We start from the raw sequence: 27,887 nt of genomic DNA on the forward strand, positions 1-27,887 counted from the left end.
ATTGAATCAGGTCTATGAGTGGTTGCAGAAGGCGGCATTGGGTAACTTATAAGGGAAGATAATAAACTCACCCTTTAAAAAAAAAAAAAAAAGTAGTAGGAAACATCTGGCTTCTCTAGGATTTTCTGAACAGCATTCCCACTGAACTATACACCAGACTCTTTCCCTTCTGGTCAGGGAAAATCTTACAACCATGAACAGTGATCATTGGGCCTGATTCAGAGATGTACACAATGCTGATGTTTTCGCAAATGGAGCAAGTTTTTGCCTCTGCGTATGCGTCTGAGTCGCACCGTGCATGCGTCAAGTTACATTATTCACAATGTGATTGACAGGCAGGGAGTGTTTGGGGGAGGCAACAGAGTGTGTCTGCTAGAAATGTAGGCGATTACTCAGCACTTTCTTTGCCAAGGTAAACAGACTCCATCTTCATGCCCCCCCCCCACACACACACACTTTTCCTCATCCCTAGAGATGGACCAGGCATCGACCCTGGCCACCAGAGGAGATATTCACACTCTTCAAGCACTGATCATGGACCTCAAGGACTCCTTTACCACCTTTAGAAAGCTGCAGGCAACCTAAAATCTGAATTTTGGCTACTCACACTGCATCACTGGAAACACGCCTGGAAAAGCAGCAGTAGGTGAATGACGGTTCATACGTGACATGGACTATTTTAATAGCGGGTTGGAGTTCCTGAGGGACAAAAACAAGTATTTTAAGAACCGGGAGAGGTGTAACAACCTATGTATTCGTAACGTCCCGGAATTGGTTATGCCCATTGAACTGGAACCCTATCTTCTTCGGCTGTTTACCCACTCCCCTCGTTAGAAGCATCATCCATTCTGAAAGGGCCCTTCTGCCTAAACTGAAGGACAGTGAACCACCTTGGGATGTTGTATGTAAGCTTCCCTCAAACCAAAAACCTGATAACCTTAAGCTTGCATCTTTTTCGAATGCTTGAAACTCTATATTCTTCAGGATTTGGCCTCCCCTACAATTGCCAAAAGAAGAGACCTGCATGCAGTGACTGCGACCTTTTCAAATCATAGTTACAAGTATAAATGTGGTTTTCCCTTCCACCTGCTGGAGGAGGTTAAAGGGAGGCCTCACATAGTGAAGTCTAGCCCACGGGTAGAACCTCCTCCATAAGCTTAACCTCCCCTCCTCATCTGACCAGCTCCCGAAAGGGTCTGATCAGGACTTTTCAACTTGATGGGACTCCCCAGTTACCTGCTATATCCTATTTGTTTTTCCCGTTATAGCTATATTTTCTTTTTTCAACTAGTATTTGCATTTCTCAGGTAATATGCCCGATCTATTACTCTACTCTTCCGTTTTGTCTCATTGCTCTAAGAAGATTGGTTTTATAGTATGTGAAATGTACAGTATTGTTCTATTTTATGGTCCTTACTCTGTTTAGTCTATTTAGTTTTACCCACTATTTGCCGTATAATGTTGTTGTATTGCCCTGGGTGGGAATCCTCTGTATCTAACCAAGCGACACTGCCCCCATTTTTGTGATTATTGTTTTTATAACTACTAGCTCAGAGCTAATTTAAAGTAGCTGAACACTGTGTTGTGTTGTGGCCTTAGCTACTCACCCCATCTCATGTTTGTATTTTTTCCTACCTTGTTTTTCTCCTTCCCCATTTATACCCTTCCCATTAGCAGAGTATGTTACCTCCCATACCTCTTGGCAGCTTGACTGCACTCTGTATCCCAATATTAACAGAATGGTGTAGCTACTGTATCTTGATTCGAGGCACTCTGCCATGTGTGATGTCTGAAACTAAGGATGACACGGAGGGCTGTTATATAATGCTGAAAAGTAAGATAGGACATGAGCAGGTTACTTTGGCAAACATATACACCCCTAACTCAGGTCAATCCCTTTTATTAAAACCATTTTTTTGTGAACTGTCCATTTTAGAGCTGGTAAAACACTGGTAGGGGGGCAATTTTAATACAGTCTTATCCTCTTGGGCAAATCAGACAGACCTTGTTCGTTGACTCCGACTCCCAGTTCAGTAGCCTTCCAGAAACATATGGCTAAGGATGGTCTGCTCGATGTCTGGAGATCCGTCAACCGGGATTCAGTCGGGAAGCCGGCTGACGTAAGCCCGACAGCCGGCTTCCCGATTGCTTTATCCCGGCAAGGATTAAATGACAGGCATCTAAATCTAGACGCCTGTCATTTTTCCGACACCGGGAGATCGGCGCCCGGCATCCCGATCGAAGGGATGCTGGGCGCCGCGAGCGACAGCCGCGCGGGGGGTGGGGGGTTACGTTTAGGGCACCCGGGGGGGACTTAGGGTTAGGCACCCCCACGGGAGGGTTAGGGTTAGGCTAGGGGAAGGGGGGGTTAGGGTTAGGCACCCCCAGGAGGAGGTTAAGGTTAGGCACCCCCCCGGGGGACCTAGGTTTAGGCAGCGGGAAAGGGGGGGGGTTAGGATTAGGCACTTAAAAGGGGATTAGGGTTAGGCACAGGGGGGGGAGTTAGGGTTAGGCCCCCCTAAGGAGGGTTAGTGGGGTTAGGTTAGTTTATACTTGCCTAGGGGCGATTGGGATTTCCAACTCTGTCGGGCTGCCGCTGCCGGGATCTCTCCATCTGTCGGGCTGCCGCTGCCGGGAATCGAACTGCCGGCCATGCGTCAGCCGGTGCTTCATACCGAATGCCGTCGACCCTTTGGTCAAGGACTACACCTTTTACTCAACCCCCACGATGTATACTTGTGTATTAATCTGTTTCTGTGCTGTGAATCTTTGTCCCAGACAGCAAGCCATTCATCTATCCTCCCAAATTCATGGTTCGACCACTACATGTTGGCAAGTATGGATAGACTGTCCTTAAGGCTGAATGAAATGTTGCTGAGTCATATGCGCAAATTCAAGATATGCTCACAGTGTTCGCAAATACGCGATATAGCGCGTATTTTACCCAATATCGAGCACTGGGGACTCACTTTTATAAAGTAGCCGGGTCCCCGGGCACGCGTTGTGCTGTGGCCAATCCCTGACAGCTGGCTGCAGCACAGCGCATCCCCCTGAGAAAGACACAAGGCTGTCTGTTATAGCAGCCAACGAGAGTCAGATAGACTCTCATTTGCTGCTGTGGAAAGCAGGCTGGGATCAAGTGTCTGATCCCAGCATCGGCACAGCATCCGTGGCCGGTGCTGGGACAGTGTGTTTGTTCCCAGCGCCGGGTAAGCCACTGCGGCGAGGGACTGCCTGGTCCCTTCCACCAGCGTCGGTGGTAAAGTGGCGGTGGGAGAAGCTTGGCTCCAGGCGCAAGCTAAGCGGAGCTCGCTGCCTGGAAGCCAAGTAGCGGCGGCGGTTGTTTGGCACTGGCCGCGAGCCAAACACTGCTCAAGGTCCAGCAGCCAATAGGAGGCAGATGCGACGAGGCTATCGCAGCTTGCTGCGTCATAGACCCGCCCACTCACGGCATCTTGATTAGACGCCGCTGAGCGGGAAACTTCAGTACCGGTGACGGAGGGGAGGAGTGAAGACCTTCCAAAGAGAAGAGCATCACGGCAACAGTTCCGGCGGCCGCGCAAGAGGCCAGAAGACGCCGTGATCAAGAAGGAAGAAAGGAAGAGGCGGCGCCGCTGGCCAGGACGGGCCAGCGGCAGAAGAATGAAGCTGAGAACTGGAGAGGACTGCGGGGGTGTAAAGAAAAAGAGCTAACGAAGCTCTCCCCCCCGCCCCCGCAGCCTCTTCCACCATACAGGTAGGTGGCCCTGGGCCACCGTTATTTAACCCCTCCCTAGACCACCAGGGTTGTCGGGCACTAGGCCTGTGGCATAAATTCAGGCAGTAGGCCTGTGGGTATGTAGGTGGGCACAAGGCAGGGCTACATAGGGGGCATTAGGCCCAATTGAAGGTATCTGCCCCACAAATAGGTGGGCCAATACTGGGGCAATGCATAGAGGGTCAACTACTGGGGGCAATGCATAGGTGGTCAACTACTGGGGGCACTGCACAGGGGGGATTACTACTGGGGCAACGCATAGGGGGACTACTAGGGGTAATGCATAGGGGGATTACTACTAGGGGTATAGCATAGTGGGATTACTACAGGGTGCAATGCATAGCGGGACTACTGGGGGCAATGCATAGGGGGACTACTAGAGGTAATGCATAGGGGAATTACTACTAGTGGCAATGCATAGGGGGTCAACTACTGGGGGCAGTGCACAGGGGGGGACTACTACTGGGGCCAATGCATAGGGGGATTAAAGGGCATTAATGTGCAGCATAATGTGAAGGCCGAGCATGGCTATTTGGCATCATTTGTAAGGGGCATTACTGCGTGGCATAATGTGTAAAGACCAGGCATTAATGTACGGCATAATGTTTAAAGGCTGGGCATGGCTGTGTGGCAAAATGTGTAAAGACTGGGCATTACTGTGTGGCATAATGTGTAAAGGGTATTAATGTGCGGCATAATGTGTAAATGCCGGGCATGGCTGTGTGGCATCATTTGTAAGGGGTTAGGGGAGGACTGAGAGTTATATGGGGAGCTCTAAAGCATAAATTATGATGGGACCCAGAAATGGTCAGGAAGGACCCCATTTTTTTTAAAGTGGAGGGTCCCTGGAACCCACATATTTTGTCACTCACCGCGATCACTGTGGTCATATGATTCAGTTTGCCTCACTTCACACAATAATATAAGGCTCTTTAAGAAATGGAGGCTCCCTTTGACTCACTCGCTCACCTCCGGGTGATCCGACAATATCTGGAATCTTCCGCTTTCTCCACCATCACTGAGTCTTCTACCTGATCTTTGAACGCAGATGTCACAGAAGAGGAATTTGACTTTGTTCTTAAGTCACCAAAACCACCCAAAGCCCCAGACCCCAATGGTTTCTCTATAGCATACTACCATACATTTGCATTGTAGCGATCGCCTTAGATGATATGTCTTTTTAATGTGGTTTTACATGGGGCAACATTCCATCTTGATTCTGCCACCTCCAGGATCACTGTCATACCAAAGCCCAGAAGTCCCTCCTTATGCTCCAACTATCGTCCCATTTCCTTGATCAACACCAACCACCAATTATGTGCTAAAATTTTGGTTAATAGGCTGAATGGAGTGCTGAGCTCTTTGATTCACCCAGACCAGGTGGATTTCATCCCTACTCGTCAGGCCTCGGACAACAATAGACATATCATCATTATGATACATCATATTAATACTGGCAAAATTCCCTCTGTTGTCTGGCCTTAGACGCTGAGAAAGCATTTAATCACACATCTGTTGTGAAACTCCTGCACTATTAGATAAGACCCCTAGAGTCCTTCTATGGAGAGTCTTCTGCCTATAACAACCACCTATTGTTCCCTTAGTGTTAGACGGACACATCGATACTTAGGCGGCCGCCAGGTCTTATACCTCCGAACAATAGGGGTTTATGCACCAGACAGGAGCTCATTAGGTAATAAATGGAGTAGTAGTGTATACTGAAGTACTGACTCTAGTTTTGTCCAGTATACTGGAACAGATAGTAGCAAGGGTATAATATGCAGACAGGATATGGACCCATGTAGAGTAATGCAATTCTTGAAGTGCAGCACAGTTTTTAACCATAGGTGAAATGTAAGTAATAGTACACTCATATCTGCACTATAGTTCTTAATGCAGTAGCAATGGTTAAACACAGTCACTATTATTGCAGCAGCATAGCACAGTAACCCATTATAGAAAAGCAGGGATATTTAAAACAGTGATTCCAGCAAGGCACAGATGGATTGCTGGTCACACAGCAGTATACTAAGGAGTATGTTTCAACTAGGGGTGTGCACCAGCCACTTTTCGTGTTTTGTGTTTTGGTTTTGGATCTGGATTGGTTTTGCCAAAACCACCCTTCCGTGTTTTGTGTTCTGGGTTTTGTGTTTTGGATCTGGATTTTTTCTTAAAAAATAAAAAAAAACGCTAAAATCACATAAAATGGGCCTTTTTTTGTTCCTACGCTATTAATAACCCCAATAACATTAATTTCCACTCATTTCCACTGTATTCTGAACACCTCACAATATTGTTTTTAGGCCAAAAGGTTGCACCGAGGTACCTGGATGACTATGCTAAGTGACACAAGTGGGCGGCACAAACACGTGGCCCATCTAGGAGTAGCACTGCAGTGGCAGACAAGAAGCCAATCAGCGTTATGGTGCCCATTTGCATGTAGCACGGACCCGGGAGATCCGTGCTACATGCATCTGTGTGATTGGCACAGAGCAATGACAGGTCCGTGAGACCCGTCTGTGCTGCTGTGGTAAAAAAAAAAAAAAAACCTGTGTAAAAAAAGAAAAAAATGATTGATTGTGTGGTGTGGTGTAAATAAAGAATATCAAACATTGTCTTTACAAGTAGAACTGCAAGTCCCAGCAAGTCTGCCCCGCATGCTGGTACTTGGAGAACCACAAGTACCAGCATGCAGGCCATTAAGGGCCCACTAGTACCTGTAGTTCACCTGTAAAAAAATGTTTAAAAAAACACAGGACACACACACCGTGACAGTATAAGTTTATTAAACATACATACACGCACATACACACACACATATACACATACTCACCTATGCCTACTTTGGAACGAAGAGGACAGGACCTCGCATAGGAGATGGTGAGTATGTTTTTTTTTCACAGGTCCACTATGGATACTTTACCGGACAAGTGGACCGATGCTACAGGGTTACATCGGTGAGTATGTGTACATGTGTGTGTGTGTGTATGTTTAATAAACTTATACTGTCACGGTGTGTGTGTCCTGTGTTTTTTTAAACATTTTTTTACAGGTGAACTACAGGTACTAGTGGGCCCTTAATGCCCTGCATGCTAGTACTTGTGTTTCTCCAAGTACCAGCATGCGGGGCAGGCTTGCTGGGACTTGCAGTTCTACTTGTAAAGACAATGTTTGATATTCTTTATTTACACCACACAATCAACCCGCCACCCACCGTCACCGGGCTATCAGCCTGGGCCAGGGGTGCCCTGGAGAGGGTGACCCCTTTATTGGGGGGGGTCCCCAGCTCTCCAGGGATCCCCGGCCTGGGCTGACTAGCGGTCAGGGCTGATGCTGCGGCTGGGGGGCCCGGTGAAAGGGCTCCCCTGGCTGTGGCATCAGCCCCCCGCTAGAAAAAGTTCAGTGCTGGTTCTGGAACATACAAGGGAACCCTACTAATTTTTTTCCCCTGTATTTCCAGAACCAGGACCGGATCAGAGCCCAGAGCTGGTTGCGCAGAATATGGGGAACCCCTACGTCGTTTGTCCCCCGTATTTTGGCAACCAGCGCTGGTTCTGACTAGCCCGGTGCTGATTGTGCTTAAGTACAGGGGACCCCTACGTCGTTTGTCCCCTGTATTTAAGCACACCCAGCACTGGGTCACTAATGCCCGGGGCTGGTTGCTCTTTTTTGGGGGGGTGCACGCCACTTTTTTCTTTTTTTACACAGGTTTTTTTTTACCACAGCAGCACAGACGGGTCTCACGGATCCGTCAGTGCTCTGTGTCAATGACACAGATGCAAGTAGCACGGATCTCCTGGTCCGTGCTTGCATCTGTGTCATTGAAATACACAGCAGCACAGACGGGTCTCACTGACCAATCTGTGCTCTGTGTCAATCACACAGATGCATGTAGCACGGATCTCACAAGTCTGTAATACATGCAAATGAGCACCATAATGCTGATTGGCTGTGAGCCGTGACAGACGGCTATGTCAGCCAATCAGCACTTTGCCCATTAAAGGCAAAGGCATTTTTTTTAAATGGCTGCTCGAGGCAAAACCTCGAGATCCGACAGCAGATCTCGAGGTTTTGCCTCGGGAGAGGGATCCGGGGCAGACAGGGAGATCCGAGCTTGGGCTCGGATCGCCCCGGATCCCCGAAGTCCGGTGGGTTCGGTTCTCAGGGAACCGAACCTGCTCATCCCTAGTTTCAACAGAGGTAATGCACAGTAGTAAAACACTTAGCTGAGTAAATCCTTCAGGAAGACAGCTAGGATATCAGGAACAGCAACCATGAACAGGGTCCAAATGACAAGGCTCCAAGAAGAACTATCACCAGTTTGGAAGTGTGGAACTGACTGCCTTTTAACAGCACCGAAAGCCAATCAGCACTTTAATTAACATATTAATTTTTTTCTACAAAGCCAGGATCCAGATTGCACTGCGACTGCAAAGTGTCCTGGTTGCCTAGCATCCACTGGAACCACCAGATAATGCAGCTTGCATGATGCGGCGTCCCAGTCGTTTAGCAATGACCAGGACCTGCGATGGAAAAGACCCGTGACGGCGGCTTGTAACAATATCATGGCCTTTTATATTCTCTATTGTCTTTGTTTGGTCTCCACAATAATTATTTACACGTAATTCAGGCCCTTTACTCACAGCCCTCGTAATTGGTTATGAGGAATGGCCTGTACTTCTCACGTTTTTGACTGGGAAATGGAACGAGACAGAGTTGCCCCCTTTCTCCACTTATCTTTGCTCAGTGTATCGAGCCACTAGTGGTCAGGATTTATTGCCAACCCGGACATAAGAGGGGTCAAAGTGGTAAGGAGGCAGTACAATTTGTTTATTTTCACTGACAATATCCTTCTTACACTATCTAAACCTTTTGTGTCCCTTTTCAACCTAAATAAAGTGATGATAAAGTACCAACCTCCTAACTGTAATTTTTCAATTGTAAACTGGCAGGAGCTGATTGATTGTTACTTTATTCTCGGCCACTTTATCGCCCACTTTATCACTCTCCAAGGCTTAGTAAATTTATTTATTAACAGTTTCTTATATAGCGCAGCATATTCCGTTGCGCTTTACAATTGGAAACATTGATAGAACAAAACAGGGTAATAACAGACAGACATAGAGGTAAGAGGGCCCTGCTTGCAAGCTTACAATCTATAGGGAAACAGGCATTGATACACAAGGATAGGTGCTATATATATTGCAATTTGGTCTGGCCAGAATGCAGAGTTTCTTGGTGGGCTGCATGATCCAGTCACACAGGAATGTCGGCAAAATGTCAGGAGTATGTGAAAGAAAGACAATATGTGAGGTTATGTGTGGACTGTGAGAGGGGATGTGATAAGACATGGAAGCTATGAAGGTTATGTGGTCGGTTCTGGAATCTGATAAGCTTGTCTGAAGAGGTGAGTTTTCAGGGAACGCTTGAAGGATTGAAGAGTAGAGGTAAGTCTTATTGTGTGTGGTAAGGCATTCCATAGAGTGGGTGCAGCCCGAAGAAAGTCCTGTAACCGTAAATGGGAGCAAGTAATGCGTGGGGATGAGAGACGCAGTTCTTGTGCTGAGCGGAGAGGTCGGGTTGGGAGATATTTTGAGATGAGTGAAGAGATGTATGTTGGTGTAATTCGGTTAATGGCCTTATGTGTAAGTAACAGTATTTTGTATTGAATACGGTAGAAAACCGGCAACCAATGGAGGGACTGACAGAGCGGGGCAGCAGACGATGAATGTTTGGCAAGGAAGATAAGCCTCGCAGCTGCATTCATAATGGATTGTAATGGCGATAGCCTGTTTTTGGGAAGACCAGTAAGGAGACTATTGCAATAGTCAATGCGGGAAATAATGAGTGCATGGATTAGAGTTTTTGCAGTGTCTTGTGTGAGATATGGTCGAATTTTGTATATGTTTTTTTAGATGTATGTAACATGATTTTGAGACAGATTGAATGTGGGGAACAAAGGACAATTCAGAATCAAGGATGACACCAAGGCAGCGAGCTTGTGGGGTGGGGTGGATTGTTGAGTTATCAACAGTGATAAAGAGATCAGATTGGTAACTGTTATTGGCCGGTGGAAATATAATTAATTCTGTTTTAGAAATATTAAGTTTCAGGTAGCGAGATGACATCCAAGATGAAATGGCAGAAATACATTCAGTGACACGGACCAATACAGATGGTGATAAATCTGGAGAGGATAGGTAGATTTGAGTATCATCCGCATACAGATGGTACTGAAATCCAAAAGAGCGGATTAGTTTGCCAAGAGAGGTGGTATAGATTGAGAATAGCAAAGGACCTAAGACAGAGCCTTGCGGTACTCCAACTGATAGAGGTAGCGAAGAGGAGGCAGAATCAGAAAAACGAACAGAAAAAGAGCGATCAGATAGGTAGGAAGAGAACCAAGAAAGGGCTGTGTCCTTAAGACCTAGGGATTGTAATGTTTGTACGAGAAGAGAGTGGTCAACAGTGTCAAAAGCAGCAGGGAGATCTAGAAGAATTAGAAGTGAGTAATGGCCTTTAGCCTTGGCAGTGACCAAATCATTTACTACCTTAGTCAGTGCTGTCTCTGTGGAGTGCTGGGAACGGAAGCCAGACTGAAGTGGGTCCAATAAGTTGTGGGTGTTAAGAAAGTGTGTGAGGCGGGTGTAGACAAGTCTCTCCAGTAGCTTGGAGGGGCATGGGAGCTGGGAGATAGGACGGTAATTAGAGAGAGTGTTAGGGTCAGAATTTTGTTTTTTCAGAATGGGAGTAATCACTGCATGCTTGAACAGTGATGGAAAGATGCCAGTAGAAAGAGAGAGATTACAGATTTTAGTTAGGGTTGGGATGAGCACAGGAGACAGAGCTTTACTAATTTGTGAGGGTATAGGATCTAGAGGAGAGGTAATAGAGTAGGAGGATGAGAAGAGTGTAGATACTTCATCTTCATTTGTGGGGTCAAATGAAGAGAATGTGCCAGAGGGTTCAGGTAGGGAATTGAGTAGGTCACTAGCTGAGGAAGAGAATAACATTTCATTTCGGATATTATCAATCTTGTCCTTGAAATAGGAAGCAAGATCTTGTGCACAGATAGTAGCAGGTGGCTTGGGTGAGGGAGGGGTAAGAAGCAGTTTAAATGTATTAAAAAGTCGCTTGGGGTTAGAGGCTTGAGCAGAGATTAGAGATTGGAAATATATTTGCTTGGCAGTGTCCAGAGCAGTACGATAAGAGTTGTAGATAGACTTATATGTGAGGAAGTCACTTGGAGTGCGAGACTTTCGCCACTGACGTTCTACTTTACGTGATCCCTTTATCACAACTAGGCTGCACTAAGCATTCATTGCTCAATTTGCCCATGTCTTTACACCAGAACACCATGCAGTCTCCATACAGTATAACGCTTTAATCCCTCCATCCGCCCATAAATGATAGCTACGATCTGATTGGTTGATATGGTCTCCCAGTGAGCATCCTCCTGACCTTAGCTTAGTGGCAGCTCTTTCTTTGATAAAGTTTGCTTTTTATAACCATGCCCCAAATATCTACAATTGTGACAATAAAAAGGAAAGCTAGAAGCTTTTAAAGCTCCCATTGCTGTCCCCTCTGGTGTTTCAGTGTATGAAATATTGCCCACTTTATGCACTTAATGCACAACAGTATTCCTCAGTCTCATCCATTTAACCATTTACATAGTATTGTTTATACCAGAAAGCGTCTAGGACGAGAAATGAATATAGTGCAGTATGTGCAGTTTATCCTTTCTGCATTTACCAATTGCTGATTTATCACCACAAAGCAATGTAAATTACCCATCAAACACACTGTGCATCATTACAATTAGGAGGATTGTTATTTTGCTCCATTCTAACGCTGGGCCAAACTAGTAATTTCTGCTTTTAATAGCTTTCGGTCCTATTATCATGTGTTCTTGTTACTCTACTTAGACAATAACAGCTTTGTACATGCTAATCACAGCTGATATTGTAAAACATTATGCAATATATTCAGCTGTACTTCTGCGGTAGTCCTGTTTATTTTAATATCTGGCAGCTCTAAAGGCAAAAAGGTCTTGTCTTTAGTATAATGTTTACAAATGTATCTGGATGAAATAGTAAATTAAATATATGTTGTATTAGAAAAGAAAATCAACAACAAATCAGTACGTTTACAATGATTAATTTAATGAGATATTATCCTTCTCATTGTATTACTTTTTTATGAGACTCATACTTTCTTTGTACTCCATAGCTTTTCTTGCTCTATTAAGCATTTCTGCCTCTTCAATACTTCTCCGGCTTCTCTCCAATTTAGATTTGTTGGTACAGTTGCCGATAGACAAAAATAAGTGATTGAAAAATTAAAGCCTCATCCACACACATACACACACCACCACTCCCCTGGGAAGCTTTTCATTTGCATTGTTGGTCATCTGGTGTCAATTGTGTAACAGGGGTGGTTACAGACAACCTAGGGCCCTGGGCTGAATGTATGCCATGGGCCCACACTCCTGTCACATATCCAACCTATTCTGACTCATTAACTAGGCTGTAAGTGTAAGGCCCCTGAGAGATCATTCCTCTGTGTATATCTGTATTGAACCAGTACTTACACCAAGAGACTTTGTCAGAAAGTGTCAACTCAACTAGTAAGGCATGTATGAAGAATCCAGATGAGGGTTTATTTCAAGCTGGTATTCTTGTATTTATGCATAACATAGTAGGTGAAAATATGATAGTTTACCAGAGCTCAACAGGAACAACTGCAAGCTTAAAATGGCAGACAGACACACTGAGCTACAGACAGGGAGAAATGAGGGCTGATGACATCAGACCCTAGCTACAGAGAATCAGAAAGGACAAAATTAACAAGATGCAAAGCCTTGCAATAATAACATGACAGAAACTAACAGCATATGAAACATATATATAGTGGGACATGACGCAACCCATCCTTGTCATATATAACCCCCACCCTCCCACTCTTTGTTACTTATGCCCCCACTCTCTCCTTGTCGAAACTATTTCTGGACTCCAGCTTATTGTCAAATATGCCCTTTTCACTATCCTCTTGTCATATGCTCCAAACCCTTTGCCACCATATTCATCTAATCCTTTCCTATCACCCTGTGCCCATTCCTCCATCATCATTACCACCACACTACCATAGCCCTCATACAGATTGACTAATGTAGTGTCCACTGGAGGAGGACTCTCTCTACCACACAGCAGCTCACATCAATGGTGCTGTAGTGGTGTCACAGGGACTCTGCACAGACTTCCCATATGGACCAATAGTGTTAGTGGACAAGATAGTGGAGGAAGTAGTTTCCCAAAGTGTATAGTATTTCTGACCACTGCTGAGATAATAAGGCAAATAGATCCAGAGCCGTGAGACCTATACTATTTTTAGCCCCTAGTGGTCACCCCATGCATGTCAAGGCTGAAGACGAGCTCTTGGTCTGTTTTGTCTCCTGCTCTTTCTATTACTCCACTTGTGAACTAGAAGTCATATGCTAGTGGACATTGATGAGATTAAGAGACAGAGCCATAATATAGCTTGCCTTGCAGCAGGCTTTTCATTTAGTGGACCAGAAGCCCAGCAGTGCATAGTAGGCTGTGGTTAATTGTGGTTAGGGGGTTAAGGAAAACAGCCACTGATAATGACCTTATTTTGAAATAAATAAACTGAACCCGATTACAAGCAGACATTTTATATTAGTTTGAAAAAGCTATTATCTGATTTACCGCTACCGACTATAACAGATATGTGCTATTTACTGAAGTCCTTTTGAACGGTATGTTTATTCTTTACTAAGCTGTCTGTTCCTGTGATTGTTACCAAGTCTGCCTATGTGTGCTTGTTTCAGAAAGTCATAATATAATAATAGACATTTCTTTTCCAAAAACTATAAACTACTAATATTAAACTATTTTATATTTAGTGTGATTAGCCATAGTTAGATGTCAGATTACAGAAATGTGTCAAAAACTGTAAAACAAAGAACCTCTACCCCTCCTTTCCGTCTTCTTCCCCCTTTTATTTCATTTTGTTTTAGGTATTTTATATTGATTGGTTTATAATAATATTGGATGTACTTGGTTAAATGTATATTGTCTATATGTGACGTATTTGTGTTATGTACATCTTTAAAAAAATAATATATAAAATAATAATAATAATAATAGTAATAATAATAATGTGTTTTCTATTTTCTTTAAAGGGAAGATCCTAATACCAGCAAGAAAGACATCAAAAGGAGGTAACCCCTGGGTGTCTGTCATCATGTCCTGGTTCTTGGTTCAGGTAATGAACAGTGTAAACAATGTAGAATTCCTCATATTGTTGTAAAAAAATGCATCTCAGTTGGCAAAACTTGTGGCAATGACACATTAATATGTAATTCATACTTACTTTGTTACCTTGTATTGCATTCTTACCATACTTACATAGAATGGGGAATATAATACAAGGAGTTATCATCACTTTGCTCAACAAATCATATTTTCTATCTGCTTACTTAGAACTCCATTTATAAATACATGGAATAGTAAAAATTTGCTTGCTATGTCGATGTGAAATAAGATGCAATCCATAGATTCCAATTAATGTTCTACAAAATATGTCATGGGGTTTCATGCTCGGGGAACAGACTGTTTGGGAGATACTTATGTCACTTCCTCAATGCCTTCCTTGCACTTCATTATTTTACAGCGATAATGATAGGAACGTTATAGTTAAAATCTGACAGCTTATCGTACCGCGTGTACGCAGCATTAGTGATTGCTTTTTTTAAATATTAAAAGATCAGAGATTTTAAACATATCTGATCATTTGAACAAGAATCATCTAGTAGAAATGCTGTACTGTATGTGTAATAGACTAGTTCTGTTTCCAATCACTTCTATCAGCAGTGTATCAGAGCCAGTGATGCAATGACCTAAATGAACTGATCTTTTGAAATACTCTTTTGAGTGAACTAGATCATAATGACCTAATCACCAAAATGAACTAGATGTCTCGTCACTAGATTGAAACGACTGCCCCCCCCCCCCCCCCCACCAGCGCCGAAACACTGCCCTAGACAGTGCGCAGCCTCAAGGGTGCGAGTCGCGAGACTCACAACCACAGAGTCAGTGCTGCTGGTTAATGGTCCCGCCTCCAGCTCCACACCTCCTCCAGCTTCTGTCTGTATCCGGGCACAATGCTGAATGCACTGCTTGTTCCTGATGCTCTCTAGTTAGATCACACAGGATTCGGAATTGTAGAAGGTTAGCGCGTGACAGCGGCTTCTGGGCCAGGCAGGAAGCAGCTCTGAGGTAATTAACTGTAATTCGTAGGCTACACATTTGGATCCATGAGCGAGAGCGTCTCCACCTCCCTTAATTATAACTTCTCTATCCCACCAGCTTAGGTGACGTCCGAGCTCATAATCCTCCCCTCACCCTGCCCCCCTCTGGTATGTGTACATCTCAGGTATCAGTGGCACCAACAATTGGAGTTGAGGGGGAAATAAATATATATATATATATATATATATACATACACACATACATACATACATACATACATACACATATATGTATATGTACACACACACATATGACATACATATTTATATATATACATATATATGTCTGTATATATATATATATATATATATATATATACTGTATATGTGTGTGTGTGTGTAATCAGTGTGTTTTGAGTTAAATGGGAATTCACATCAAGAGCTTGTACATTGGTGCTTTCAATGCACCTGTGCACAATTTCATTAAGGTGTGCTCCCACCAATAATAATAGGGTAGGTGATAGGATAAGAAAAAGGAGGTCCTAGTTATTATCATTAAAGCACCCCCCTAAATGAAATGTCTAGATCCGATCCTGTTACCATGCAGAAGTTGCCCAGTACTCACGATCTAATCTTCTTTATGCTCTGCTCATATTTGTGCGTATATATAGAACCGGGGTGTGCCCAGACACACCTTAATGTTGTACGTCGTGCATGTCAGCAAAATGTACCTCTGCTGCCGGCATTCCGATGAGCCAACAGTAAATCACTCAGTGACTCACAAGATGTAGCGACACACTATAGTACAGGCCTGTCCCACCTATGGCTCTTCAGCTGGGGATACAGTCCGGAACCCGACTGTCAAATCCCGGCAGGGTACTAATGACAGACATCGAAATCCCGACGCCTGTCATTAGACCTACACCGGGAGCCCGACGCCCGGCATACCGAACGAAGGTAAGCCGGGCGATGGCCGCGGGTGGGGTGGGTTAGGCTTCAAGGCTGCCGGGGGAACATAGGGTTAGGCACCCCCCCCACCCCACCCCGGGAGGGTTAGGGTTAGGCTAGGTAAAGGGAGGGTTAGGGAATGGCACTCCCGGGGGGAGGTTAGGGTTAGGCACCCCCTCGGGAGACTAATGGTGGGTACACACTGGGCGATATTACTGAGCGACTGCAATCGTGCAATCGCTCAGTAATCGTGCACAAATCGTACACTTTTATGTCGGAAACGACCAGCGATGCGCACTCCCGCTGGTCGTTTCCGACATTGTCCATCGCCTGAACGTGCAGGCCAACCTGACGACCTCGTCAGGTTGCTGCATGTTGGGGAATGGGGGAGAGAGCCCGGCGCTGAACAATATTGTTAATGATATCGTTCAGCGGCTGTGCTCAATGTCATGAACGACATTGAGCACAGCCTGCCGGGGACACACTACACGATATCGCTCAGGGAGCATATCGTGTAGTGTGTACGCACAATTAGGCTTAGGCTGTGGGGACGAGGGGGGGTTAGGTCTAGGCACTTAGCGGGGGGTTAGCCACTAGGGGGGAGGTTAGGATTAGTCATCCCTAAGGGAGGGTTAGGGGGTGGTAGGGTTAGCATTACTTCCCTGTCCGCTGTCGGGATCTTCACCGCTGCCGGGCTTCCAGCATCGGGATTTGGATCACCGGCCATGCGACCGGCGGTAATACATACTGATTCCCTTCAGCTGTTGTGAAAATACACATCCCAGCATGCCCTGCCAGAGTTTTAGCATTCCCTAATAGCAAAACTTTGGCAGGGCATGCTGGGACTTGTAGTTTCACAACAGCTGGAGAGCCACAGGTTGGCCAGGCCTGCTATAGTACATCTACAGATTTATGCACATGTACAAATCAGTACAGTTTTATGTGCATGTACTATATAAAATACAGCCCTGGGGCTTTACTTTTTAGCATTACAAGAACTTGGAGCACTTCCATTTGACATAATATGAAAATGGGGCACTACTGTGTGGTATGGTCATAGGCAAGTGAGGGGAGGGAGTTGGGAGGTTATGATGATTTATAGGGATTGGGTGGGACCTGATATGGAGTTAGACTGGGGGACACGATGAAAGTGGGAATTGATTACATGAAAATAGTACTAGATAAGTGCAGTATTTCCCTCTGTGGATTTCCCTGAGTGCCCTCCCTAATGAAAAGTGCTGAGCATGCCTATGGCTGTGCTACATTCAATCTAATTTAATTGTGCCACAGTAACAGAAGGAGCCAGTCATCTTTTCAGATAGGCTTCCATGGACTCTATTATTATATATAATTAGAAATGTTGTTGTTGGTCAATTACACTGAAACTTTCCTGATATATTTAATATAGAATTAGGTTAGGAGATACTGGGCCTGATTCAGCAAGGATCGCAGTTGCTAATACGCTTGCAATGGGCCGATTGTTGCAATCTGCGCATGCGTTTGCATCGCAGTGCGCGTGTGCGAACTAGCTACTGCGATCGGGACTGCGATCGTGATTGACAGGAAGTGCCGTTTGTGGGTGGTGACGGGGGGTGGTTGGGGAAACGCAGGCGTGCCAATGCGTTCACACGCCGTTGCAGGGGCATGCATAAATTAGCCATTGCGATGCCTTACGCAGTGTGAGGTCTCATAGCGCGCGTGATTGTTCGCAATTTCTGAGTAAGGTCAAAGCTTGTGCAAGTGTGTGTGAGGCTGCGATGATACTCGATTGTACCTATGGTTTTGCTATTCTGCTAAACATTACGGATGTGTGTAAGGTAATGTGGGCGTCCTTATGTTATGCTGAGTTTGCATTGCGATCGCAGTGGATTAGCTTGCTATCACAGTTGAACTGCATGCGTAGGCCATATTGCGATCTGTAGTGAATCAGGCCCTTTGATACAAAAGTGACAGGAGGTTGGACTTTGACATTTACACTTCTGACCAGTGCAGAGAGGAGGTGTCTCCTTTGCTAAGTGCACTATGCAAAGCCAGGGTGTTTTGCACTGTGCATAGGCTGTGCTTGGTAAATAACCTTTAATTAATGGTAACATGCAGTGCGACTCCAGAGGTGGGGCTGCAGCGCAGTCCAAAATTGAAATTGGGGAGCCGCATCAACTGCCATTTCAAACACAGCCAAACATTACCGGCCAGGACATGGCAGTTGGTGTGGCTCCCCTATTTCAATTTTGGACTGCGCTGCAGCCTCACCTCTGGAGCCGCCACTGGTAACATCTGCAAAATAAAGATTCATTATTGATTAATTTAACCGATGAAAGTACACAAAAAGCCTGCCAAATCAGGATCCTGATTACCCACTTTAAATAGCATGGTAGCCCACTTCATCAGTATTAACCCATAAATAAAAAAAACTATTGCATTATGGTATAAAATATATAAATTGCTTTTAAAATGTCACATATGGTTCTTATGCTGCTGTCACACTGGAATTTTATGTGTATACCAATACAGGTAAGACAGATAGGCACATTTGTCCAAATAGTAAAGGCCCCTGCACACTACATGATATCTTGAACGATTTGGCGATTCCAACGCATCGGAAAGACAAATTGTTCATATCGTCCAGTGTGTACGCATGATGCCGATGCGTGCTCCCGCTGGTCGTCCATCGCATTCTCAGATCTTTTATACATGCAGAAAGGTCTGATGATGTCTCTAGCAATCCCATGCTGCCGAATGCAGTAATGACCCCACTATCCTCCCGCCGTTGCTTCGTCGCTGCCATGATCGGCAAGTGTGTATGCACTTGCCGATGCCGGCACTCCTGGCGGGTCCCGTCGCTCACAAGATCGTGCTGGGTACACATGGTCTAATGTGTACCCAGCTTTAAACGCTGCACATCCTAATGCTTTCAGCTTTTGGAAATTACAATTATTGGGCTTTCTCAGGGCAGCCCTGAACATTTCCAGTGTGACTCTTGGCCTCAGAATGGGGCCTAAAAAAATGGATCAGGATACATTCAGGATCAAGGGTGTAGCTACAATAGGTGCGGCTGCTACGGGGCCCAGCCCTCCACCTGCGCCCAGTTATGGCTTTTCTATTCTAAGCAGTGTACTGTTACAGGGCAGCTCACCTGCTGTCACGGACCCTGCCGGCTCTTCCTCCGTCTCTCCTCACTAGGAGGAGGCGTGGCTGTGTATGGCTACAAGTTTTTTTACCCATTCACTCATGTCTGCAAGGAGTATAACTACCAAACTAATTTATCAGTGAATCGTAGCCTTCTTAAATAACACTTTATATCAGGGATGGGGAACCTTTTTGTCTGCCGTTGGCCATTTTGATATAAATAACATTGTTTGCGGGCTTGGTGCAGGCCACACCTCCTCCGTGTGATGTCACACAGGGGCAGGGCCACAATCGCCGGTGATTACAGCAATGCCCGTAGCATCCTCAGGATGCTTCGGGGAGCTGTAAGGGCAGCGGTGTTACCATCTGAAGCATCCTAAGGAGACTCCAGGTGGCACTGCTGCATAGATTCTGGCTGCAGCGTGCCATTCTAGGCACCCTGCTAGCCAGATGAGGCTAGCAGAAAAAAGCTCAGAGGGCCAGATCAAATGGTTCCGTGGGCCTGAGGTTCCCCATCCCTGCTTTATATTATACAAAATTAGGATTAGGGTGACTATATCATTTTTTTTAAATATATTTTTTCATTTATAATACTAACTATGTTAATCAACATTCATTTAATTCTGTATGTTAACTAAGCAAGAAAGTGCAAACATTAGATCATTTACAATCATAAAACTGCAAAATATATGCTAATTATTTTGCTGCTTATCCATTATTATTTTTGTTTCTTCTGACAACCTAGACCTGTTATCTGCACCCATGCTAATTGCTAATGTTGATTATTTCCATTGTACCTCTTGCATCAGTGGCTTTGTTTAGATTTGTAGTGCTATTTGTTACTTCTGTTACTACTGTATTGTACTGTACAGTTTTACCATGCACTGTCTTATTGTTTTGCCCTGTACAGCACTTGTTGCACCCTATAAATAAAGTTTATTATTAATAATAATAACAATAATAATACTTATGGGGCTAGCTCTCTAAGGGGGACATGTATCAAACCCTAAAGAGTGGAGGAGTGGAGAAGTTTTCTACAGCAACCAATCAGCTTCTACCGATCATTTTATAGAATGTACTTTATAAATGCTACCTCAAAGCTGATTTGTTGCTATGGGCAACTTGTCCGCTGGTCCACTTCTCCACTCTTTAGTAGGTTTCATGCATTTTCCCCTAAACAGAGACACTTACAAGTTATGTGCTAGCACTGTCTGCAGTACCTGTGCATGGGTGTCAGTTTCAGAATGTTGCATCTTTTTCCCTTTATTCAGATTAAATATTTTTGTTGTTTAGTAGATAAAATTGGTTTCAAAGATCGCTTAAAACCAGTGTTGATTTATTTATCTGTTAAATAGTAATTATACCTGATTAACGCCTGTCTAGATGTCCACCGCACTCAATCCACCCTCCTTGCTACGGGTCATTGTGTGCCAAGTACAGCTCTATCACTCACTACGCTCATCATTTACCTCCAACAGCCTAGCATCCATTACCTAGATCAGTGATGCTCAGACAGAGTGTCGTGACAAACTTGTGGTCACACTGTCTTCTACAGACCGAATGTAAAAAGGGGGATGCTTAAAGGGCTAAAGAAAACACAGTTAAAAATGAGCTGAAATTGAAGTGAATAGTAAAATGAAATAGAATATCTCAAATCAGCAGCTAGCTACAGAGGGAGAAGCTTTATTGGAAAAAAATGCTAATGTGTGGAACTATGTTATTTTATTGTCTGGCTGCATTTACAGTATCCCATTTAGATTATTTATTCCCTTGATTATATTTTTATTGTAATGCTTGTAATATAAATAAATAAATCCGCTTGTACCTGGTGGCACTATACAAATAAATAATTTGTATGTGAATACAACTATTACCCTGGAACAGGAGCCTTAGATGTGAATGCAGTAGTAGTCAAAAACACTCTTATCTTAGCCAGACTGCCACATTGGGACACTGTATGATTTTAAAGTATCTAAATTAGGGATATCTTGATGTTGATTACATGAGTTTGGTACTGCTTTGTCCATTAAAATATTTACAGAATAACAAATATTACATATGTTTATCTACTCATATACTACTGTAAAATATCCCACATTTAGCTATATATTTGCAGTGATGCAAGCAGATATATATAATTGCTATATTTGGATGTGCAGTAATGTTTTAAATTCTGATTTTAAGCACTTTACCCCTAAATTCATATTTTCTGCTATGAGTGAATGTTATTTATTATTATTAACCTGATTATCCTCTGTAGCTGTTTTAAAATGTAAAATATTACCTACCCTCTTCATTACACATACATCTCTAGTCCAGATGCTACCCCAACGGTGCGTGACTTAATTGAAAGATGACTTTGCAGCAGTCTATGGGGTAAATTTTGCTAAGATTCGAGTCTGATCGAGTTTGTTTCTTTTTTTAAACTCGATTAGCATCGCCGAAACTCAGGTGATTTTCCCGTTTTTAAATTCGCAAATTTACTAAGAAGTGAGTTTAGCTGAAAGTGAGTTTTCTGATGGTGAAGCAGATCGATATTTCTCCCCCGAGTAGCAAGTTTAGATGAGATTACTCACACGAGATTGCAGTGTTTCTCGCTGCAAAACTCTCCTGAGCAAGCAGCCTGCACTCATCAGTGAGATATGTGAAGGCTGCTTGTGTCTTATACCTGTAAAAGAAGTGTTAAATCTTTAAAAAAAATTACTTAGGGTCCCCCCCAAAAACATAACCAGCCCTGGACTGGTCAGCCAGTCCTGGTTCCAAAAATTATGGGGAACAAAACAAGTAGGGTTCCCCAGTAATTTAGGAACCAGCACCTGGCTGCAGGGCCAGTGCTGGTTTTAAATATAGAGGGAAAATAATTGCCTAGGGGTCCTGCTATATTTAAAACCAGCACTGGACCCAAACCGACCGGGGTGTAATGCCACAGCCAGGAGACCCTATTACCGGGTCTCCATGGCCAAAGCATTTGCAACCCAAGCCGGTCAGGCCAAGCCAGGGATCTCAGGGGAGATGGAGACCCCCCAAAAAAGGGGTCCCCCTCTCCCGAAACCCCAGGCTTGGTCTGAAGCTCAGGGCTTTTCCCTGCACCCCTGGGCTGTGGGTATGGGGGTAATAATGTGTAAAATAGTTGAAAACTATTGTATTTTACAGTGGAACCGCAGGTGCCAGCATGCCTGCCCTTTGGCACTTGTGGAACTACAAGTGCCAGCAGGTGGCCGGCACCCGTACCCCCACTGTAAAATAAATTGTTAAAAAAACCACAGTACACACACACTTTATATAGTAAAACTTTATTACATACAACTATGCCACTCACAAATACTTACCTGTGCCAGCTGTTCTGTCCCCTTGTCCCATGTAGATTCCCCATAATTTTTTGAACCAGGACTGGCTGACCAGTCCGGGGCTGGTTATGTCTTTTGGGGGGGGACACTACGTAAATTCTTTATAATATAAACACTTTACATCAAATACACATGCAGAAACATACACGAATCACAATGATCTGTGTATGTTTCTGGCAAACTCGCAGCTCAGGAGGTGGAGTGTTTGAAACTTAAATTTCTCTGTGAGTTTGCTCTAATCTCTCCCGACATTGTAATCTCGAATTTTAGTAAATTCGCAAACTGCATCTTTTTCATGAAAAGTACTTCCGAGTTTGCCCGATGGTGAGTTGATTCGAGTTGAGATCTCACCCGAGTTTTACGAGTGAGAAGAGAGAACTCTCTCCCAAACTCACCCGAGTTTGCCTTTAGTAAATTTGCGAGATGAAAAACAGGCCTAAACTCACCCGAGATTGTCATCTCGACCAAACTCAAATCTTAGTAAATTTACCCCTAAATCTTAGTTTGTTGATTTAGATGAGTTTTGACAGATTGGGCTATGGTTTGGTCAGACTATAGGTGACGTTTATTTTGACTCAATTTTGCAATGCAATTAGATGCTTCAAGTGTGGGAGTGGGGCTTATTGTGACAGGTATAGATGAACTAGAAACCTTATCATACTGTGAAGAAGTTATACTGCCCCCTGGCTGTGAATGCATTGATGCTAAACAATACCAGCCGTACATATGGTAAATGAAACGGGCCACACTGGTCAGACTCTTGCCCCTGTCTTTTCCACTTCAGCGCCCACATCAGCTTTGTGTGAAAACCTGCAATTGATAAATGGTATTCCCTGTGTTAATGCACAGACCCCAAAGGATAGACTCAGCATGTATTATGTTGTACACCTGTTTGTCAGTGATTCCAGCAGTTTACAAAAAAATTCTTGTATAGCTATAAAAATGACAGATGTGCATTACAAGAACATAAAAGAACAGTAAAAGAAAAAGCAATTGAAGAATAAACTATCAGGGTGTCACTATGTAACATGTCTTTGTAGCTCTGTAGCTCTAGGCCTCCCACGGGAAGTATACGCTTCTTGTATTGTAGCCTCCAGGTGAGTTTAATCCTCCGTTTCTAAATATGTATTGAACTTAGAGTCAGAATTCTCATTGATTAGAGATAGGAACATCCAATTGCCTGAAGCACCTGCAAAGTGGTAGGTGGCTTATACAAACTTTAAAAATGACTCAACTGATTTTTCCTTTATTAATTTCTTAAATGCAGTATTCCTGTTGCTAATATGTTATGGTTTGCCAAATCTCCTTATGTGCGTATTCTGCTAGTTAAAAGTGGATATAGCAACTTAACTTGCATTTTTATACTTTGTTGCATTGACTATGCATTTTGCCATGCACCTATGTCTTTGTGACATACAAAAAAAGCTTATACAACAATAAAAATTACAGATGTGCATTATAAAAGGCATAAAAGTTCATTTCAAAAATGAAAGTAAAAAAATCAGAATTTCAGTACGTACCTTGTATTACACCCATAGTATAAAGCTGTTACCGCTTTATACAGAAAGAAACAGACTATTTCAGTTTGTTTGATACTTTATTCACAGGTTTTTGTATAAAAATACAAATAACTCCCTCTCTTCTATCTGTACTTTCTGTCACCATTTTTTTTTTATTTACAACATAAACCAGTTAATTCCCTGGCTACTGATACAAGTAGCTAGTACAATGTGACTATGATGAACTCTATTAAATAGTCAGTCAAGACATACTATTAGTAATATGTATTATGCTTCTATTTCCCCTTGCATTAATACAAGCCATGGTGACTGTATGCTTCTGTGACACAGAAAATGAAGGCATCAATATACATCTGTACATCCAACTGTAAAATACATATATAGGTATATATTAATATTTATTAATAATCAAAAGCATATTAACTTAAAATACACTGATATAAAATAACAATTTAACTATCCAATACTTCCCTTTAAAAAATGTTACAAAAAAGGAAAGAATTGTACAGTAGTCTGTGGTCTGTGGATTTCAAGACTAGTAGTGAATTATTCACTTAGGCTCTCATTCAGAGTTGGATGTGAACACAAATGCATCTGTTCGGGTACTCCAACCTTGGTGCAAGTTGTGAACTGATGATGATGTTGGCTACAGGTTTGTTATATCTAACACATAATCCATTTATACATTAATCTGCTGCAACTGTGATTTAAGAGCAATATTACACCTGGCACCTTATTCAGAGGCGGACAGAGGTACTGCACATAGCATAAAGTACAGATGTTTGCTACTTTGCACTTGCGCCGGACTCGTACTGCGCATGTGCAGTACGAGTCTACAACGTAGGACACAGTGCGGCATCAGTCTGTCAGTGATTGACAGTTTGATTTTGTTTTGGGGCAGCGACAGCCTCCGTTTTTCAAAATGGGTGCATTGTCACCGCCGTTGTGTGAAAAAGACTAGGCCAGGATCTCTGTCGGAGGACGGAGATTTCCTGGCCTCTTTGTTGTATCTGCGGCGTCCGGCTTGCACGACCCCATGAGTCACGCAACTGGCCCATGATGTCGCAGATAAGCCAATGCTGTGTCCTAGAATACAACTCGGATCACTAATGTAAGCAGGAGATGTGATGCCTCCTGCTGCATTACCATGTTAGAGCTATCGCTGCTGCTTCCATGTAAACAGCAGCGATAGCAACTCCATCCACATCTGAATCAGGCCCAGTGTGCTGAATATTTGTGTTACAAAAAGAAACTATACTACTCTGTTTGAGAAGGGAAAGTCTTCCCATATGTTTATTAGTATTGACTTTAATATAATAATTAAAAATATACATATTTTTGTCCTGTTAGATTAGCATTTCACATGCTACAACCACCTTTTGTGTTATTTTCTGCACCCTCAAGCCATTTTCTATAATGTGTATGCATTGTGTAATGCGATTTTTAGCATCTTTTGTACTCACAATGAAGCCACACCACCTATCATTCGTGGCACACCTACTCCTTTTTTGTTTTTAATCAGTTATTTCTTTATTAAATTTCACATAAAAAACAACCAAAATACACCCAAGATAAAAACCAAATTCACGACAAAAACATAACGTTTAAAGCAAGATGGACATTGTTACAATGGACTGGTTGGTGCTCCAGAACCAGATCTTCAGAAAACACATAATCGGCAGCCAACTCACTCTCATGAACCTCCATTCTTGGTCTTCGCTCATAGACATTCAACTTGCACCTCTCTATTGTGCTCAGACAACTGCTACCTTAGTGGTGCAGCCCCGACCTTCCACATACCTGGGAGCCGCGGCATTCCAGCTTTGATCGCACATCTTTCATCAGTATGGCCCGGCAATCATTCTGATCCTGCCGGAGATCGGACACTCATCTTGCCCTGCTGGCTTCAAATTCTGAAAGAGTGAACCTGCCACTGAGGAGGCCTGTTCATTGCACACTCCAAAGTGCTACCTACATGACATGATCAGATGAATCTTTCATGGCTGTGAGCATTCAGCTGAGATTGTGATTCGTGACCATGCTCAGGTTTCCCACATGTTGGGTCTGTGGCCACAGACTTGAGGCCACCACTCCCGTCTCTGACTACAGCACCCTTCCTGCATCAGCACCCTTGGTGTACTGCAATCATAAGGGCTAATTTCTACCTGCATACCTACTACCTGAGGTAAATTTGTGATACCCTAGTTCTGACAGGAACCAATGTATGTTGCAATATAGGATGCTGCCACCAGGTGGAAAAACTGAGACAAGTCAGCAACAATACAGTGTGCTTGTGGTTGCACATGCTCTGTGGAAACCGGGAGATGCTAAGGAGCTGAGTACAGAGAGGGGTAAGCTGCCGCAGGTCTGCTGTAAGGGACAAGAGTCTGGGCAAGGTGTTATAGTTGAAGTCGTAAAGTGACAGAAGCCACTGAATACCCACTGGTAGTGCACTGAGTTACCGCTGCAGAAGCACCAGCTGAGTCTGGGAGCCGGAGACAGTGTGTCAGCACTTGGAGCTGCAGTTGAGATCATGGAAGCTGTAAAAGGGAGATGTCTCTACGAGCTGCAGCTCTGCTGAGAATTGTTTAGGAGCTATTGAGAACTGTTTGAGGGCTACTGAGAACTTTTACAGAGCTATTTTGAGAGTGTTTGAGAGGCACTGGGAATTATCAAAATATACTGAGAATTGCTGACAGATACTTATATCTGCTATATTTCAAGTACTGTGTAATCCTGACTTGTGCAAGAGTCTGCTATTCGTCTTGTTTGAGCTACTAGAGAAACAGTGCTTAATGTCATTGTAAAGAGTGGAAGCCATTTTGTGTGAATATTGAGCTGAGTTAAAGAGCACTTTAGGACTGAGTTATTGCTACTGTGTAGTGCTGAAGATAATTGGGATATATTGCAAGTGGAACTGTGGAAAGTCAAAGCTATTGCTCTCTGTAATCAGGAAAGATCAGCATTAGATGCTAAGCTTATTGCTATTATGAATTGTGTATTACAAATACATGCATGTTTTAAGTCAGTGATTATCTAACAACAGAGTACTCCACTGACAGAACTTTGGGTCTCATTCAGACCCGCTTGCGAGCGCTGAGCGCTCGCAAGCAGGTTGATGTTTCCCAAATGCGCACGACGGAGGCGCCTCCGTCGTGCGCGAGACCCGAATAATGACGGGGTAGCCGTCGTTATGGGTCTCGCACCAAAGGGGGCGTGCTGTCGATGGTGATTGACAGCGCGCTCCCTTTGGTGGGCGTGCCGGGGGCGTGGCTGCCCAGACAGAGGCGTTCCCATGGGAACGCCTACCGTCTGGGGCCAGCCCCACTGACATCACTAGTGATGTCAGTGGGAGTGATTTTGGCTCTAATAGAGCCGAAATCACTCCATGTCTTGCGGCAGACTAGACCCTACCGCAAGGGTCTCGTCGCAAGCCCGATGGTCGCGATGGTCTTGACCATCGCGACCATCATCATGGACGCTCACATAAGCTGTGGGTGGCAACACACAGCTATGCGAGCGTCCACGAGGCCGCCTCGCAAAAAAAAAAAACACGCCCTGATTCAGAGCGGGCGCTCGTTCAGAGCGCCCGGCTCTGAATCAAGCCCTTTGTGTGCACTTTATAGTAAAATACTGAACAGTGTTGAATTTGTTGCTAAATCTGCTGAGTAATAATCTGTGTTGCTATTAATGTAAATCTGTGTTTTGCAAAAGTTAATGTGTGTTTAAAGTGTAGTATATTGAGACAGATGAGAAATTGCCCTTTTCCTAGTTATAGTCAAAGAGGTGCTGCAGCAGCAAATATAAAGAATCCTGTTTAACTATTGGAAATAGTTATTGCCCATTTCCTAGTCACTACTGCATTCCTAACTACTGTTGAAATTGCTCTATTCCTTTTTGTGCTGCAGTCTCCTGTCCTA

At 43.9% G+C, this 27,887-nt stretch overlaps 1 protein-coding gene across 1 annotated transcript in view; it reads left to right on the forward strand.

Moving 5' to 3' along the window:
* Window positions 1-27,887, forward strand: part of LOC148542678 (solute carrier family 12 member 9-like) — a 302,682-nt gene that overhangs the window by 132,575 nt on the left and 142,220 nt on the right. Inside the window, exon 8 of the mRNA XM_088467466.1 lies at window positions 13,959-14,041. Within this exon, the coding sequence (XP_088323592.1) occupies window positions 13,959-14,041 (83 nt within the window). The remainder of the gene's footprint in view (window positions 1-13,958; window positions 14,042-27,887) is intronic.

This window comes from Taudactylus pleione, unplaced genomic scaffold, assembly GCF_031769625.1.
Source record: "Taudactylus pleione unplaced genomic scaffold, aTauple2 ptg000010l, whole genome shotgun sequence".
In the NCBI taxonomy this organism is placed as follows: domain Eukaryota; kingdom Metazoa; phylum Chordata; class Amphibia; order Anura; family Myobatrachidae; genus Taudactylus; species Taudactylus pleione.